General features: G+C 34.9%; 4 protein-coding genes across 4 annotated transcripts in view; 2 read left to right on the top strand and 2 right to left on the bottom strand.

Annotated features, from left to right (window-relative positions):
* The window catches only part of LOC143535840 (uncharacterized), a 209,308-nt gene that overhangs the window by 131,962 nt on the left and 62,471 nt on the right, over positions 1 to 14,875 (bottom strand). The window lies entirely within an intron of this gene.
* Positions 1 to 14,875, top strand: part of LOC143535841 (CBS domain-containing protein CBSX3, mitochondrial-like) — a 259,822-nt gene that overhangs the window by 5,408 nt on the left and 239,539 nt on the right. The window lies entirely within an intron of this gene.
* Positions 2,469 to 6,936, top strand: LOC143535832 (acyl-coenzyme A thioesterase 2, chloroplastic-like). The gene is made up of 5 exons (XM_077029972.1): positions 2,469 to 3,040; positions 3,901 to 4,078; positions 4,533 to 5,002; positions 5,867 to 5,995; positions 6,647 to 6,936. Exons 1-5 carry the CDS (start codon positions 2,669 to 2,671, stop codon positions 6,806 to 6,808), a joined length of 1,311 nt encoding a protein of 436 aa, XP_076886087.1. The 5' UTR covers positions 2,469 to 2,668; the 3' UTR covers positions 6,809 to 6,936.
* LOC143535833 (formin-like protein 2) lies at positions 9,841 to 13,713 on the bottom strand. Its single transcript, XM_077029973.1, has 4 exons — positions 11,989 to 13,713; positions 11,681 to 11,892; positions 11,359 to 11,603; positions 9,841 to 10,866 (listed from the first exon to the last, which is right to left on the bottom strand). Exons 1-4 carry the CDS (start codon positions 13,458 to 13,460, stop codon positions 10,066 to 10,068), a joined length of 2,730 nt encoding a protein of 909 aa, XP_076886088.1. The 5' UTR covers positions 13,461 to 13,713; the 3' UTR covers positions 9,841 to 10,065.

Genomic DNA, 14,875 nt, shown 5'->3' on the forward strand with positions numbered 1-14,875 from the left:
ATTTTTGTTCCAATCGTAGATATTTTACCTGGATAGCAGGTAATTTAGATTTTTTTTTTTAAAAAACCCTCAAAAAAATTCAAAAAAAATTAATAAAAAAACCATAATTCAAAATATAAAACAAAAACAAAAGGAGTAAAAAAACTAAAACGTTTCGTCCGTTGACCTCGTTCAACAAAAAAACAAAAAAAAAATCGACCCGAAACCCGTTTTGACCTTTCCGACCTGGACCCACTCCGACCCGGACCCGTTCTGATCCGAACTTGTTGACCCTAACCCGTTCCGACCCGAACCAAAACAACCCATTTTAGTCAACACTTGCTGAAACAAACTGTTAAGAGCTGAAACGAACTGAAAATTTGCTTAAACGAGTTGTTAGGTGCTGAAACGAACTGAAAAATCGCTTAAACTAGATGTTTGGTGCTGAAACGAACTGAAAAATCGCTTAAACGAGCTGTTATGTGCTGAAACAAACTGAAAAAAATCGCTTAAACGATCTGTTGGGTGTTGAAACGAACCGAAAAATCGCTTAAACGAGCTGTTGGGTGCTGAAACGAACCGAAAAATCGCTTAAACGAGCTGCTAGGTGCTGAAACGAACCGAAAAATCGCTTAAACGAGCTGTTTGTTGCTGAAACAAACCGAAAAATCGCTTAAACGAGCTGTTAGTTGCTGAAACAAACTGAAAAAATCGCTTAAACGAGCTGTTATGTGCTGAAACGAACCGAAAACTCCCTTAAACGAGCTGTCAGGTGCTGAAACGAACTGAAAATTCGCTTAAAAGACCTGTTAGGTGCTGAAACGAACTGAAAAAATCGCTTAAACGAGCTGTTATGTGCTGAAACGAACTGAAAACTCCCTTAAACGAGTTGTTAGGTGCTGAAACGAACTGAAAAATTGCTTAAACGAGCTGTTAGGTGCTGAAACGAACTGAAAAATCACTTAAACGAGCTGTTAGGTGTTGAAACGAACTGAAAAAATCATTTAAACGAGCTTTTGCTGTTAAAACGAGCTGTAACGTGTTGAAAACGCACTGATTCGTTGGTCCAAAAAAAAAACTGACCCGAAACCCGTTTTGACTCGTTCGGACCTTGACCCGTTCTAACCCGAACCTGTTGACCTTAACTCGTTCTGACCCGAACCAAAACAACCAATTTTTTAAGTGACTCGTTTCGACCCATGATCCGTTTCGACCCAACCCAACCCATTTGCCACATCTAAATTAACAATATAACTAAAAGGATTGTAATTTATTACAATTTTTTCTTAAAAAAATGAACATTTTTGCATTTTTTTTTCAATTTTTGCAATTTATTGCAATTTTTTGAACTTTTTTTGTAAATTTTTGGAATTTTAAAATTATATTTCGCATTTTTACTAATTTTCACAACCTTTAAAAGTTATTATGCAAAGTAAAAACATTGAACAATTTAAAAAAACCTAGATTACCTGCTATCCAGGTAAAATATCTAGGATTGTAACAAAAATGAAAGTTCAATGACCTAATTGGAACAAAAGTTTTTATCAATGACCTGATTGGAACAACTTTTAAAGTTGGTTACTATTCTATGGAGTAATCCCTGATTGAAACAACTATCAAATGATAAGAATGTAGTTAAATATTTATAATTAAAGTCGGATTTTTAGATAGAGTTAAAGTTTTTTACTTTTTAAGATCTTATTTTAGGTAATAGGCAATCAGCGGATAACTTTTAATCGTATAAACAAACATACCTGATACCTACTAATCATGGAGTGTCTCTACAAGGTGGGCGACCGCTCATGACCTATTCTACACAGCCAAGAGTTTTTTCTCGTTCAGGTAACGTAGATCGGTTAACACATACGTAAAGTAATAATAGTAACTATAATAATAAAGTTAGTAGTAACTTTATGTTTTGAAATAAGTCAAAAAGGTTATATAAGTTTCTATTCCAGGGGACCCAATTTACATGTTGCACAATGCACATGGCCTTTTAAGTCTTAGAGATGGCCTTGTTTATGAACCTAATTGGTATTTAGTAGTGGGAAGCTGACATGTAAAAAACATGGGTTTATAATCAAGTATAAGACCGAGGTTAATGATATCCATTTCATACTCTTCAAATTCTATTAATGACTTTTACAATTTGTAAAATTTACTAGATACAATTGTTATTGTTGTATTTCATACCCATCACATTTTAATCCTTAGAAAACAACTGAGCCAAACCTAATGAGTTTACTTATATTAGGTCTAAATCGTTGAGCAAGGTTAAATGATGAGTACAACAACGGATCCAATAATATTTTTTTCAAATGGTTCACTGTTTTTAGATGCTCATAACATTATTGTAACCCAAAACCAGTCAACACGACACAACTCATTCAATTTGTTAAAGAGTTCTCCCTATATCCAATTGTTTACTCAAATCTTTTATACAGACGTTCTAATAAAATTTCGTAACTTAAAAGGTTCCCGTAAACCACGATCTTTGGACCCAAATCCACCCTTGTGTATCATCTACAAATACAATTATTTTATATATATTTTATACATGTTGGGTTAACCGCCAATTTAACACCTTCCAAAAAGTAGTTGGAAGATCATCAATATAACCTGATCACAAAACCCCCAAATCCAATTTCCCCAAATTCACCCAAACCCTAACCCTAATCACACCACCGTAATGGACTTCAACCCAATCACCATCAAATCAACCTTCACCTCACCATTCGAGGACTCCCCGAAAGCATCCGACGGCACCGATTCGTTCCGAAAGCCGCTCAGTCTATGGCCCGGGATGTACCATTCACCTGTCACAGCTGCTTTGTGGGAAACCAGGTCACAAATATTCGAACGGCTTCTCGATCCGCCAGTCGATGCTCCGCCGCAAAGCGAATTGCTCACGAGAACACCCGCGCAGAGCCGGACGACAATATTGTATAACTTTGAGACGGATTATATATTGAGGGAGCAGTATAGGGATCCGTGGAATGAGGTGAGGATTGGGAAGTTGCTTGAGGATCTTGATGCGTTGGCTGGAACTATTTCGGTTAAGGTGGTTGATGTGTTTTAGTTCAAGATTCAATTTTTATGTTTTGTTTGTAGTTGTTATTACATGGTGCGTGGATATTAGAAAGTAGTGGGTGTGCATGGGTCGGGTTGGTTCAGTTTTGGGCAAAAACTGAACCAAAAATTGAAATGCCAGTTTTTGAATTTTTGAAAAACGTCCAGTTTCGATTTTTTCGGTTTGGGTTTGGTTCGATTTAGTTTTTGATTTGGGTTCAGTTCGGTTTTTTTTTTGAGTTTTAGGTTTGGGTGAGTTCAGTTTTGGTTTTGGCTTTGGTTTGGGTTAGGTTCAGTTTCGGTTTCAGCTAGGTTTTGGGTTTTTGATTCCGGTTCAGTTTCGGGTTTTTTTGGTTTTTGGTTTCGGTTCGGTTTCACCTTTTCAGTTCGGGTTCGGTTTCAGTTTTTGGCGTGGGTTGGTTTCCGTTTTTTGGTTGTTGGTTTGGGTTCGATTAAGTTTCGCTTTTTTCGGTTTTGACTTTTGAGCTTGAAATTTTTGGCCGAAAAAAGTTGACCGAAAATAATGAATTTGGGCCTAAATGTTTTTGTTGGTTAATAATTAGTTGTATACATTTGGGCTAATATATTTGGGGTAAAATGTATGTTTAACTATTATATATTACTTCAAATTTAATATATAAAATTAAAAATCTATAAGTTTGATTCAGTATTTTCGGTTTTAGTTACACGCAAATCTGAAACCAAATCGAAAGTTCGGATTTTACGAAACATAAAATCAAGCCATTGATTTTTGTTGTAGTTTGGTTAATTTGGTTTGGTTTCAGGTTGGTTATTTCTGGTTCGTGCACATTCCTATCAGAAACTCATGTGTGTGTGTGTGTGTGAATGCAGCATTGCTCTGATGATGATAGTATGACAAGGCCCTTATTGTTGGTTACTGCATCTGTCGATAAAATGGTTCTGAAGAAAACGATTAAAGTTGATTCTGATTTGAAAATGGCTGGTGCGGTTATATGGGTCGGTCGGTCCTCCATTGAAGTTCAACTTGAAGTCACTCAGTTTATAAGTGGTACGTTTATGTCGATAATAATAATAATAATCAAATTGCTTAAAGTAGAGGATTGTTAGGTTATTTGGAGATGGAAATTTGACCCGTTTCAGGCTCTTGTTTTGTCTCTAGCGGGTCGAATAGCATTATATGGAACTGGTTAAAAGTCACAGAATGTTACACTATTTTGTCAGTTTTGACATACAAATACTTTTAAACAAATTAAAGAATTTAAATTAAACTGTTTTGGTTCATCTGACCCATTTCAGGATCCGGTTTATCTTTAGCGGGTCAAATAGCATAACATGAAACTGGTCCAGAGTCACCCGAAATTACATTATTTTGTCACTTTTGAGTTTTAACACACTATTATTTCAAAAAAGTTGGAAGAATTTTAATAGAACTGTTTTGGGTCAACCCATTTTGACCGTATCGAAAGTCAACAGGTGCTGACATGGCAATCTTGGATTTGCAGATAGCGCTGACATTATAGAAACCGTAGCTCTAACGGCTAACTTCATATTCGTGGCCCGTGATTCCAAAACTGGGAAAGCAGCACCCGTGAACCGACTCTCACCAGAAACTGAGACAGAAAAATTATTATACGAAGAAGCGGAGGCACGCAACAAATTAAGAAAATTACATAAAGTATCAAAAAAAGGGGTTGAAGAAACAGGAGAAAAATCTCGACTCGATTCGTTATTAACCGAAGGGCGTATATTTTGTGATATGCCCGCGCTAGCAGATAGAGATAGTATTCTTTTAAGAGATACACGTCTTGAAAACTCGTTGATTTGTCAACCCCAACAACGGAATATTCATGGGCGGATTTTTGGAGGGTTCCTGATGCATCGGGCCTTCGAGTTGGCTTTTTCAACCGCTTATACTTTTGCTGGGTTAATGCCGTATTTTCTTGAAGTTGACCATGTTGACTTTCTTAGACCCGTGAGTACCATATTGTTGACCTTACTTCTGCAAGCTTTAAATCATTCTTTATCATGTTATATCTCTTAACTGGCCAACGGGCGAAGAAATATGTAGTTAGCTAAAAAGAAACCGGCCAAATGATTATAAATATAATATAGTGTCTGTAAATCATTCTTTATCATGTTATATCTCTTAACTGGCCAACGGGCGAAGAAATATGTAGTTAGCTAAAAAGAAACCGGCCAAATGATTATAAATATAATATAGTGTCTGTAACCATATTACTATAATTATATAAAAAAATAGTTATACATATTTGGGACTAGGCTTGTTAAATGAACCGAATGTTCAGTGAACCCTGTGGCATGTTCTCTTATATAATAAGCGAACGGGCATGAACTCATTTTTTTGCTCATTTAGTTAAACGAACAATACGAGCACATGTCCCGTTCGTTCACTGATGTTCGTGAACATTTGTTCACTGTCACTCCTTTAAGTTCGTATATTTTCGTTCTATTACGTTTGTTAATATGTAATTAAGTTTTTAGGCGCAACACATTGTTATTCCATTTAATTTTTCATGTTCGATCATTTGTTCAGTTAAAGTCAAGCGAATGAACACACTCTGTTCTTGTTCGTTTACAGGCCTATATGAGACAAGTGTTTATGGTCAACCAACCCGTTACAAGCTATAACTAGTACCAAAAGTATATTTTTAATGGCTTTCGAAAACATTTGACTTGTATTCTTTTTAGTTACATCTTTTATTTTAACCATTTGACCCGTTATACATAATACATAACCCAGATTGGCCCATTGTAGGTACAGGGGCTGACATGCTTTTGTGTCTACTAGAATTTTAATTTATGTTTTTTTTTTCAGGTGGATGTCGGTGACTTCTTACGTTTTAAATCATGTGTCATATACACGGAATTTGAACACGCAGAACAACCGTTGATTAATGTTGAAGTTGTTGCACACGTTACGAGGCCCGAATTGAGGTCTAGTGAGGTCTGTTTTGTTCTAAAATTACATCATTTTGTTTAAATATAAATATATATATATACACACACACACACACTTCTCTATTAAAATAATATGATGTTTGTGATTATAGTTAACAATAGTTACTTTTAAATCTGAAATACTCTAGAAGAAGGGTAAAATAGTCATTTCACACGGAAATGGCTGTCATGTTAGCTTTTATGAATGGCCCATGTATACATGATCCCAGTTGTTTGTAAAAAACCTGATAATTGTTGGACAGAAAGTGTTCCTGATCAACCGCCCGAGCTTGAGCTTGCTCGCGAGCCTAAATGAGCCTATTACTTCTACTTTTTTTTATTTGTTATATTTAGTAACTATTTGTATTATAATTATTATTATTTATAACATCATGATAAAAGCAACTAAATAGTATATATATTATGTTAGATGTTAGATATACATTTCTAATTATAAATATATCTAAGAATTAATTAATTAATCATAAAATGAGCTGAGCTGAGCTTGAGCTTGAAAAGGCTACTCATGAGCCGAGCTCAAGCTTTAGAAACAAAGCTCAAAACAAGCTGAGCTCTTGTAAATTAAACGAGCTGATCGTTTACACCTGTAGTTCTAACCCATACAATTTATTTTCCTTTTTGACTCATGACTGTGCAGGTTTCCAACACGTTCTATTTCACATTTACCGTCCGTCCTGAAGCAAAAGCCAATAATAACGGGTTTAGGATCCGTAAAGTGGTCCCCGCCACCGAAGAGGAAGCCCGCACAATGTTAGAACGCATGGATGCTGATTCTTTGTTGTCAAAGGAAAGTGTTTAAATTTCAAAACATCAAATAATCATAATCAATATTAAGAGAAAGGTATCTTTACTTTTAAACAAATAGATAAACCTGTATGGCATCTTTGTTGGTTCTGTTCTAACTATTGTACGAAATAATGTTTAAATTATTGTTCAAATTTAGTTAATCACCAGTCTTTTTTTTCATGAAATTTTTTGTCATTACAGAACTATATATATTTACAAAATAATTCTTATGTATTGTAATTGGATTTTGATTCCCTTTAAAATTATCGGGTCCAAAAAATTTGTTTATTTATAATCCAATGGATAAAATTTAAGTTATTAGCTAATATATTCCGTTGCTCGTTAGAGCCTACGTGTCTTTTTTATTTCTGCTTGGCCAAGGTATCGGAGATGGCCCTTAAATAAAAAAAAAGTAAGAGGTAAAACTTAACCAGTAAGAAACTCTGAGCCATTAAAAAGTATAACCAAACGCTATACATTTGATTGATTCAGAGGCAGCGTCTTAAATCTTAATTTGTATGTAATAAATTAGTTGTAAAGTATACATGATTGTTTAATGAATGGTTTTGTCACTTTTAATTGTGTGTTTAAAGTGAATTATTATGTAGCTAATTACATGCTTAACACGCACTTCTTGTAAAGTAAGCCTCTAGTTTAGGAATGGTCACGATGTATTAGTGACCACACTAAAGATTTTTAACGAAAGAAAAGAAAACTTCAAATGGAAGAAAAATACATCTAGAGGAACTTAATGAAATTGAAAATATTTTAAAAAGAGCTTAATTGATATGTTGTTTTAAATGAACAATTGAACAGTTTGTTTACAAAATGTTAATAAATATAAAATCAAACTTTCTAATATATAATTAATGATTTTCCAATATAAATTTGAGTAGTGTTTAATTTATTGCTATAAACGTTTTTATTAAACTAAATGTTTTTTGTTTATGAAATGTGGATCTTTATAAGAAAACGTTGTCATTTTCAATAAATGATTTTAATATCATTTTGTTAATTACTAAACAAATAAAAAATTAAAATTTCTAATATAACTAATGATTATATAATATAAGTTTAATTAGTTTTAATTTTTTTATTTAGTTCGTTTATATTAAAACTATAAATGTTTTTTTATCATAAATATTGGCTTCTTAGAGACATAAGTTTATAAAGATAAGTGATTTTAATATCATTTTTAAATAACTACTTAAAGCAAATATCAATTAACTAAACTTTCTAATATATAACTAAGGATTTTCTAATAGAACTTTTAGTAGCTTTTAAGTTTTTACTAAGATCAATTTATTAAATTAAAAAATGACTTTTGTTTTATGAAAAATAGATCTTTAATATAAATAATTTTAATTATACTGTTTAATAATTACTTAAAATGGTATGAATTTTTTCATGGACCACATACTACGTAGAGTTATGCATAATTTAAACCAAACACGGTTTTTTAAACTTCACGTTAATGCTATTAAAACTAATAAAATATATTTTCATGATTCTAATGTGTAAAATTCTTTTCGAAGACCATGAGAACATGATTCCGAAACTCTTAATACCCGTCAACCAACATGAACGGATAAAACCCAACTTGCACTTGCCATTATTATTCAAAGGGTTATTAAATGCATAAAACTAAGGCCGTCTCCAAGAGCTCGATGATTTTTGTAGGCCTTGCACGAGCTATCAAAATGGGCCTTAAAATATATTAAAAGAAATTAAAAAACTCAAATATTATATAAAATATATTCAAAGAAATTAAAAACTTATGAACGAGTCTCAACCCTCGATGGGCCTTGCACGATCGCTAGCGGCCCTGCATAAAACCAATAAAATTTGAATTAAAACATAGCACCTCTACGCATGAAGTCACAAGTATTTAATTACATGTTGTGCCAAAAATATAGTGCTAGCATTTCCCAAAAGGGTTTTAAGATTTACATATTTCTGTATTCAAAAAATAAAATAAGGTACATGTAAAAACATTCAACTGATAACTTTATTTGTTTCAATACTAAAAAAAGAAATATTGAATTTAAAATTAGATGAGTCAACTATCATATATTGTAAAAAGTGGTATCATTAGGAAATGATGAAGCATGAGGCACATGCATTGAGGGTAAAATGTCCCCATCTATAATTTTCAATCTTTCGGGTCGACGCATCATATCGTCGTTTTCATATTCTTTATGTTATGTCACATGTGAATATGTTCTAGAATATAAATATGTATGTATATACACACAAATATAAGAAATATAAAAAATAATATTAGATTGTAGAATTAACTATTTTTAGTATATCTTTTTTTAACATCAGGTAACCCTCATTCCGTTACCTCATTCACTGTAGACTTTACCTATAACGTAAAAAGAACACTAGAGTCGTCAACTATGACTAACGTGTTTCATGTCACGAATTAGGTTATATGTTTAAACCTACAATGGTTCAGACAAGGGTTACACATCACATGGTCAGTGCCTACTTGGAGGTCAGCAAATCCCAGCCGATAACCCTGGTAGGTCCGAAAATTTATACATATATATGTTTTATTTTTAAATATGTATTCTTAATATTAAAACCCATTTACCCAATATATTTAAGCCTATTTTTATTAAAAAAAAATTTACACAACCCAAATAATAACTCAATGAAAATTTAAGGCCCAAACTTTTTCTCGCCTCGACTAATAAATATTTAACGATTTTTAGAGACGGTATTCCATACTGAAAGTAAATATTAGGGTCATTTTAGCTCGACCTAGTTCCTGATCACTTATAATTATCTGTCATGCATGAACTACTTGCAACAAATCTGACCTAACTTATACAAAGATTCCATTTGATAACATGCCATCATAGGATACCTTTGTAACGTTATTCTCTGTCTTGATGATAATATCATGATCTACTTGAATTACTTTTTTACCTTTCCATACAAAAGAACACCAACCATAATTTTTTAAAATAAACAAATAAATTATTTGTAAAATGTAAACAAAAATCATGATTAAAACTCAGAAATCATATAATATTTTACAGAGGAAATGGTGGGTACAGAGAATCAAATTCCAAAGAACAAATGAAGCATAAACAGAAGGTTGTTTTTTTTTACAGAAAAATATGCTTATTCTTCTTCCAAAATCTCCTCTGTATATATATTATCATATATATTTATATATATCTATATAACCAAATTAATGTCCAAAATCTTCTAAACATATGATACAAATACAACATTAACACGAACACAATAATGCCGTTACTTACGACAGTCGAACGAAGAATTACTTTCATCATCCGAAGAACTAAATTGTCGAGTAAAAATCGGTAGAAGTGTCGGGTTAACCGGCACAGGAAACTTATGAGCCGAGCTTACAACAATCCGTTCATTTACCGACACGACTTCTTTGCATACCCGATCAAGAACCGTCAAGAAATCTCTAACCACCATGAATATTCTCAACGGATGCGCTTCTTCCTTAGCCGAATTCCCGTGAAAATATTCGGTTATTTCTTTAACTAAAGAAAACGCGACACTTTCTTGCGCTTGTATCTTAATAATCTCTTCTTCAGCCATTTTCAAAAACATGTTCATAGATTCGGTGAATCTTTCTCGGTTTACACTGTTGAAAATCGTCTCGTTTAACCTAACGACTTGTGAAATGTCTGAAATACCCTGCGATAGTTTCGTGACGTCACTATTAAGGACGTCTGAATCCATGGTGGCGGCTTTCTTGACATTTGAGAGTTCTGAACTGATCCCAGCGACAACTTGGAGACCAAGTTTTCGGGTCTTTGCGTCATTAGCGACAGTGGGGTTTTGAGCGTCAGGATTGGAAAGGCGGGCTCCTTCGCTTTTGATTATTTCTTGAACGACAAAATGCAGAAGAGTTGTTTTACCGTCGGTGCCTTTGACGTCGACTAGTTTAAGGAGTGTGTCGAGTTTGAATGCGTGTGCGTCGCCTCGGTTTGTGCCTACGTTCATGCGGTTTCCAGTTTTCAGAACGGCTTCTAGAAGTTTTAGGAACATTCGGCTGTTTCTAAGCTCCTCGCATGCTAACTGTAACCGTTTTATTCAAAGATTTAGATTATCATTGTAATAATATTGACGTCATAGAATAAAACATGTTTAATAAACCAGGCTGTTGAAAAAGCGCATGACTCGTTGCTCGGTCTGCTCTTTATTAAATGAGCTGACCCTAGCTAGCTCGGTTTGTAAATGAGCTCAAGCCAAGTTAAAGCTTTGTAGTTGGCTCAGCCAAATTTAACCCAAATTTTAATATATAAAAATTATAACTTTTGAAGTTTTGTTAATTATGCATTATAAGCTTTGTAGTTGATATATAAAATATAAGAAGCTTTTAACAGTTCTAACTTTTCATTCCAATCTGTTTAAAACATTGAAATAGTAGAACTTATATTTGAAACCCGGTCTGACACATGTCAACACGTACTAAATCAACATTTTTAATCCGACTCATTTTGACCCGTCACACAATCCTCCCAACTTGCCTATCTTGAAACAAAGCTAAAGTAACAAAGAAAAGCATACCTCGAGTGTTTGAAACGAGCGTTTAAGGTACTCAACCTCAGACTCAAAGTTAGATATGTAAAGCATCGCCTCTATTCTTTTAAACGCAAACGGTACATCAAGAACCGCCTTTAAAAACTTCTCAGCCGGGCCTAGCTTAACCGGTGTATCATCTTTATACTCTTTTAGCTTCCGTTCTTCCTCTTTAGTAGGAGCCATTTTCAACAAACTCTCAAGAAGATCGGTCCCTAGTGTATCCGCATTACCTAAACGACCACACCATTTTAACCGACTAAATTAACAAAAAACAAAAAATTTAACCTTGATTGGATTGAATCAATACCTTCTAAAAGTGCATCACAAACTTCCTCAATTGTCACGTTAACCGCCCTAAGTAAAATCGCAATGTTTTGTGACTTCTTGGGGTCTAGAACTCGGTTTTCATGGCTCGGTGGAGACGGTAGAATCTGACGTCTTGTGGCGGATGATTCAGTTGAACTAATCGGGTTCGGTGTCTTGACGATGAATAACGTCTCGATCATCTCCTCATTCAACCTGCAATCAAGAATCCAAAATCCCCAAATTGTAAAACCAAACAACTTATTAATAACAAATCACAAATTAAAACAGTTTAAGGGTTTATTTTGTTACTTGAATGAGCTTGATTTAAGTTGATCCCACACCATTTCACGATCGGAGCTTGCCCGGACTTTATCCCAATGTAAAGGCTTCAACTTTGGCTTTGGAGTTTCAAGATTTTCTTGATTTTCCGGCAACGGTTCGATCGGAGACACGAGTGGTGGATCGTTCATTACGGGTATGGGTTTTGCCGGCGGTACCAAACCCGGTGGCCGAATCGGTGGTGTGGGTGTTTTCGGGCTTGTTTCCCAGTGACAAGCAGGCGGTGGCGGTGGCGGCGGAATTCTCGACGACGGAGGCGGCGGGTTTTCGTTTCCATTTTCATTTTTATTTTCATTTTCATCACTTGATGAATCTATTAATCCAATCAATCCAATTTCCGGCGATGGGATAAACAAATGCTCCGGCACCGGAGGCGGCGGCGGAGCTGAGCGAGAAGGCGGCGGTGGGGAGGTTTGAATTGCAATTAGCTCCGGTGACTTGGGTCTCGACCGAATCGGACTCAAACTCACCGGAGGCGAAATACTTAACGAAATCGACCTCGCGGGAGAACCCGAGGTCGAAGACGAGCAAGAAGAGGAACCCGAACCAGGACCAGATCCATAATTCTTAACCTTAACAGGAAGACTAACAAACCCAGAACCAGATCTAGTGCTAATAGATCCTTTAGGAGAATAAAACTCCTCAAACTCAGAAGACTCAACTTCCCCATTTTCAAAACTAATATTCCCCAAACTACCCTTACTCCGTCCTCCGCCTCCACCGACACTCGCAAGTGGAGGCAGAGGACGGAGTTCTGGCGAATCCAATTTACGCAGATTGGGTAAATTGGATTCGCCACCTCTACGATTGTCAATTCCAACTGCATTCGTTGCATCAATGGAATTGGCAATCGTACCGAGGTACAGAAACTCCGCACTAGTTTGCGAAGGTCGAGTTAGCTTCGGAATCCGATTAATATTATTATTGCTATCAGAACCTCCACAACTAGTGTTATTACTATAAATAGCATTGCTAGTAACAACCACTCTACTACTACTATCGGATCTATGAGTTTTCTCGTCGCTAAAGGTGTGAGTATCATTCTCATTTCTTCTCCGCTTAACTCGTAAATAAACGACAACCGCGATAACAATTGCGGCGGCGATTGCTAACGTAACCGCCGTCGCAATTAACTTCGTCGAAACGGGTTTCGATTTCGACGAACTCGGGAGATTTAGCGACGAGATGTTCGCCGGGAAAGAAGCCGACGGGGTTGAAGTTAGCGGCGGCGGTGGTGTTGATGGGATGTCTTGGAAAAACGGGTGGTCCGGCGGTGGTGCGGTGGTGGTGGGGTTAGGAGTGAAGGGTACATCGGATGATGGTGGTGGTGGTGGTGGTGGTGAGTCTTGTGGGAAGAATGGTTGGTGCAAAGTCCGGCGGTTGTTACCGGCGGTGGTGGTTGTGAGTGAGGTGAGAATGAAGAAGAAGATGAGGGTGGTCATGGGTAGGGTTCGGTTTGGAGAGTAATAATATTATTATTATTATTATTATGGGTAGAAGAAGATTGATTGGAGAAAGTGTGCCATGAATTGAATTAGCAGTAATTTGATTTTGATGGGAGGTTGAAAGATGGATGCAGAGTGAAGTGGCAGGTGGAGTGTGTGTTTACAGCTAAGATTTAGGTAAGGTAATTGTAGGCATTTGTGTACCATGATTTTGGATTTTAATTCTTTTTCTACTTTAGGGTGTACACTAATAAATGATTTGATTGTTTCAACAATAATAATATACTACCATTACTACTATTTGATATACATATTAAACTTTTACTTTTCGTGATTCACATAAACAAATACGAATTTTACGTGTTAAGTTATTGGAAAAGTTCAACATTAACGTATTTTTTAAACCAATCTAAACCCAAAAAAACCATAGAGATTACTCGATTAGAGTCGGGTTTCAGCTCATTTTTCTATTAAATTTAAAACAATTACAATAAGTTGACAAACAAACATATTTTTTAAGTTTATTTAAGATTAAAAAAACATATTCTTTAGTTTAAATCTATGCGTTATGGTAAGGATGTCAACAATATTTGAAAACTTATGTAAGAAAATTGAGCAAATGCATCCTTATATTTTAAAAAATTCTAATTGCTTTAAAAGATTTATAATTTTTTCTAAAACATTCTACAAATCAAATACACCCTTATATTTCAACAAATCATAGTTTTTATGACAAAAGTTTGAATATAAAAATAATTAAAAAAATATATGATAATCACAACTAGTTGGGTATATAAAGTGATCTTAATGTGTACATGTTTGTAGTGGCTGAATATAAATTCTTTTAGAACGATTTTTTGTATTTTAGGATATCGCACTTTCTAACTTTGAAGAGTCTCGTTGTCCCACTCTGGTCAGACTATGTTGTCTTAACAAGACTAACACTGGCTTTTAGAGTTTGGCTTGGGCATTCCACCGAGAAACCATTCCGCTGACTGCCACTTGACAATCATTGTGCCACCACAAGAGCATAATTCTCTTGCGTAACACATGGTGGGACCCGGAGGGCTCAAAGTTCAAACTAACAACATTTACACAAGGCTTAGCTCAAATTCTTTATTGTCATATCCACATAAAGTGACACATGTGAAATTCGAACTCGAGTCTCCATTGAACAACTCAAGCTTTGTACTATTAGGGAGGCACAAATGACACAAGAAAAGTTTAATTTAAAAATTGTTTTTTTATAAATGATTAACCATTTAAGGTACGTAACATTTCGATTAAGTTACTTTGGATAGCTAATTTACGCTTAACTTACATAACAATCAATTTCCTTTTTAGGAAAGCATTATAATTATAAAGGCCAACGGCATATATATTTGACAAAATTACAAATTTTGTCCTTTAAA

Source organism: Bidens hawaiensis, unplaced genomic scaffold (genome assembly GCF_021521415.1).
Source record: "Bidens hawaiensis isolate Kalapana, Puna unplaced genomic scaffold, B.hawaiensis_p1.1 tig00010636_1, whole genome shotgun sequence".
Taxonomy (NCBI): Eukaryota; Viridiplantae; Streptophyta; class Magnoliopsida; order Asterales; family Asteraceae; genus Bidens; species Bidens hawaiensis.

Excerpts from the sequence above, each read along its gene's own strand:
- LOC143535832 (XM_077029972.1), top strand. The coding sequence starts at position 2,669 with ATGGACTTCAACCCAATCACCATCAAATCAACCTTCACCTCACCATTC. Across the intron at positions 4,079-4,532 it reads AGTCACTCAGTTTATAAGTG|ATAGCGCTGACATTATAGAA; the intron begins GTACGTTTATGT and ends TTGGATTTGCAG. Across the intron at positions 5,996-6,646 it reads CCGAATTGAGGTCTAGTGAG|GTTTCCAACACGTTCTATTT; the intron begins GTCTGTTTTGTT and ends ATGACTGTGCAG.
- LOC143535833 (XM_077029973.1), bottom strand. The coding sequence starts at position 13,460 with ATGACCACCCTCATCTTCTTCTTCATTCTCACCTCACTCACAACCACC. Across the intron at positions 11,893-11,988 it reads CTTAAATCAAGCTCATTCAA|GTTGAATGAGGAGATGATCG; the intron begins GTAACAAAATAA and ends TCTTGATTGCAG. Across the intron at positions 11,604-11,680 it reads TTGTGATGCACTTTTAGAAG|GTAATGCGGATACACTAGGG; the intron begins GTATTGATTCAA and ends GTGGTCGTTTAG.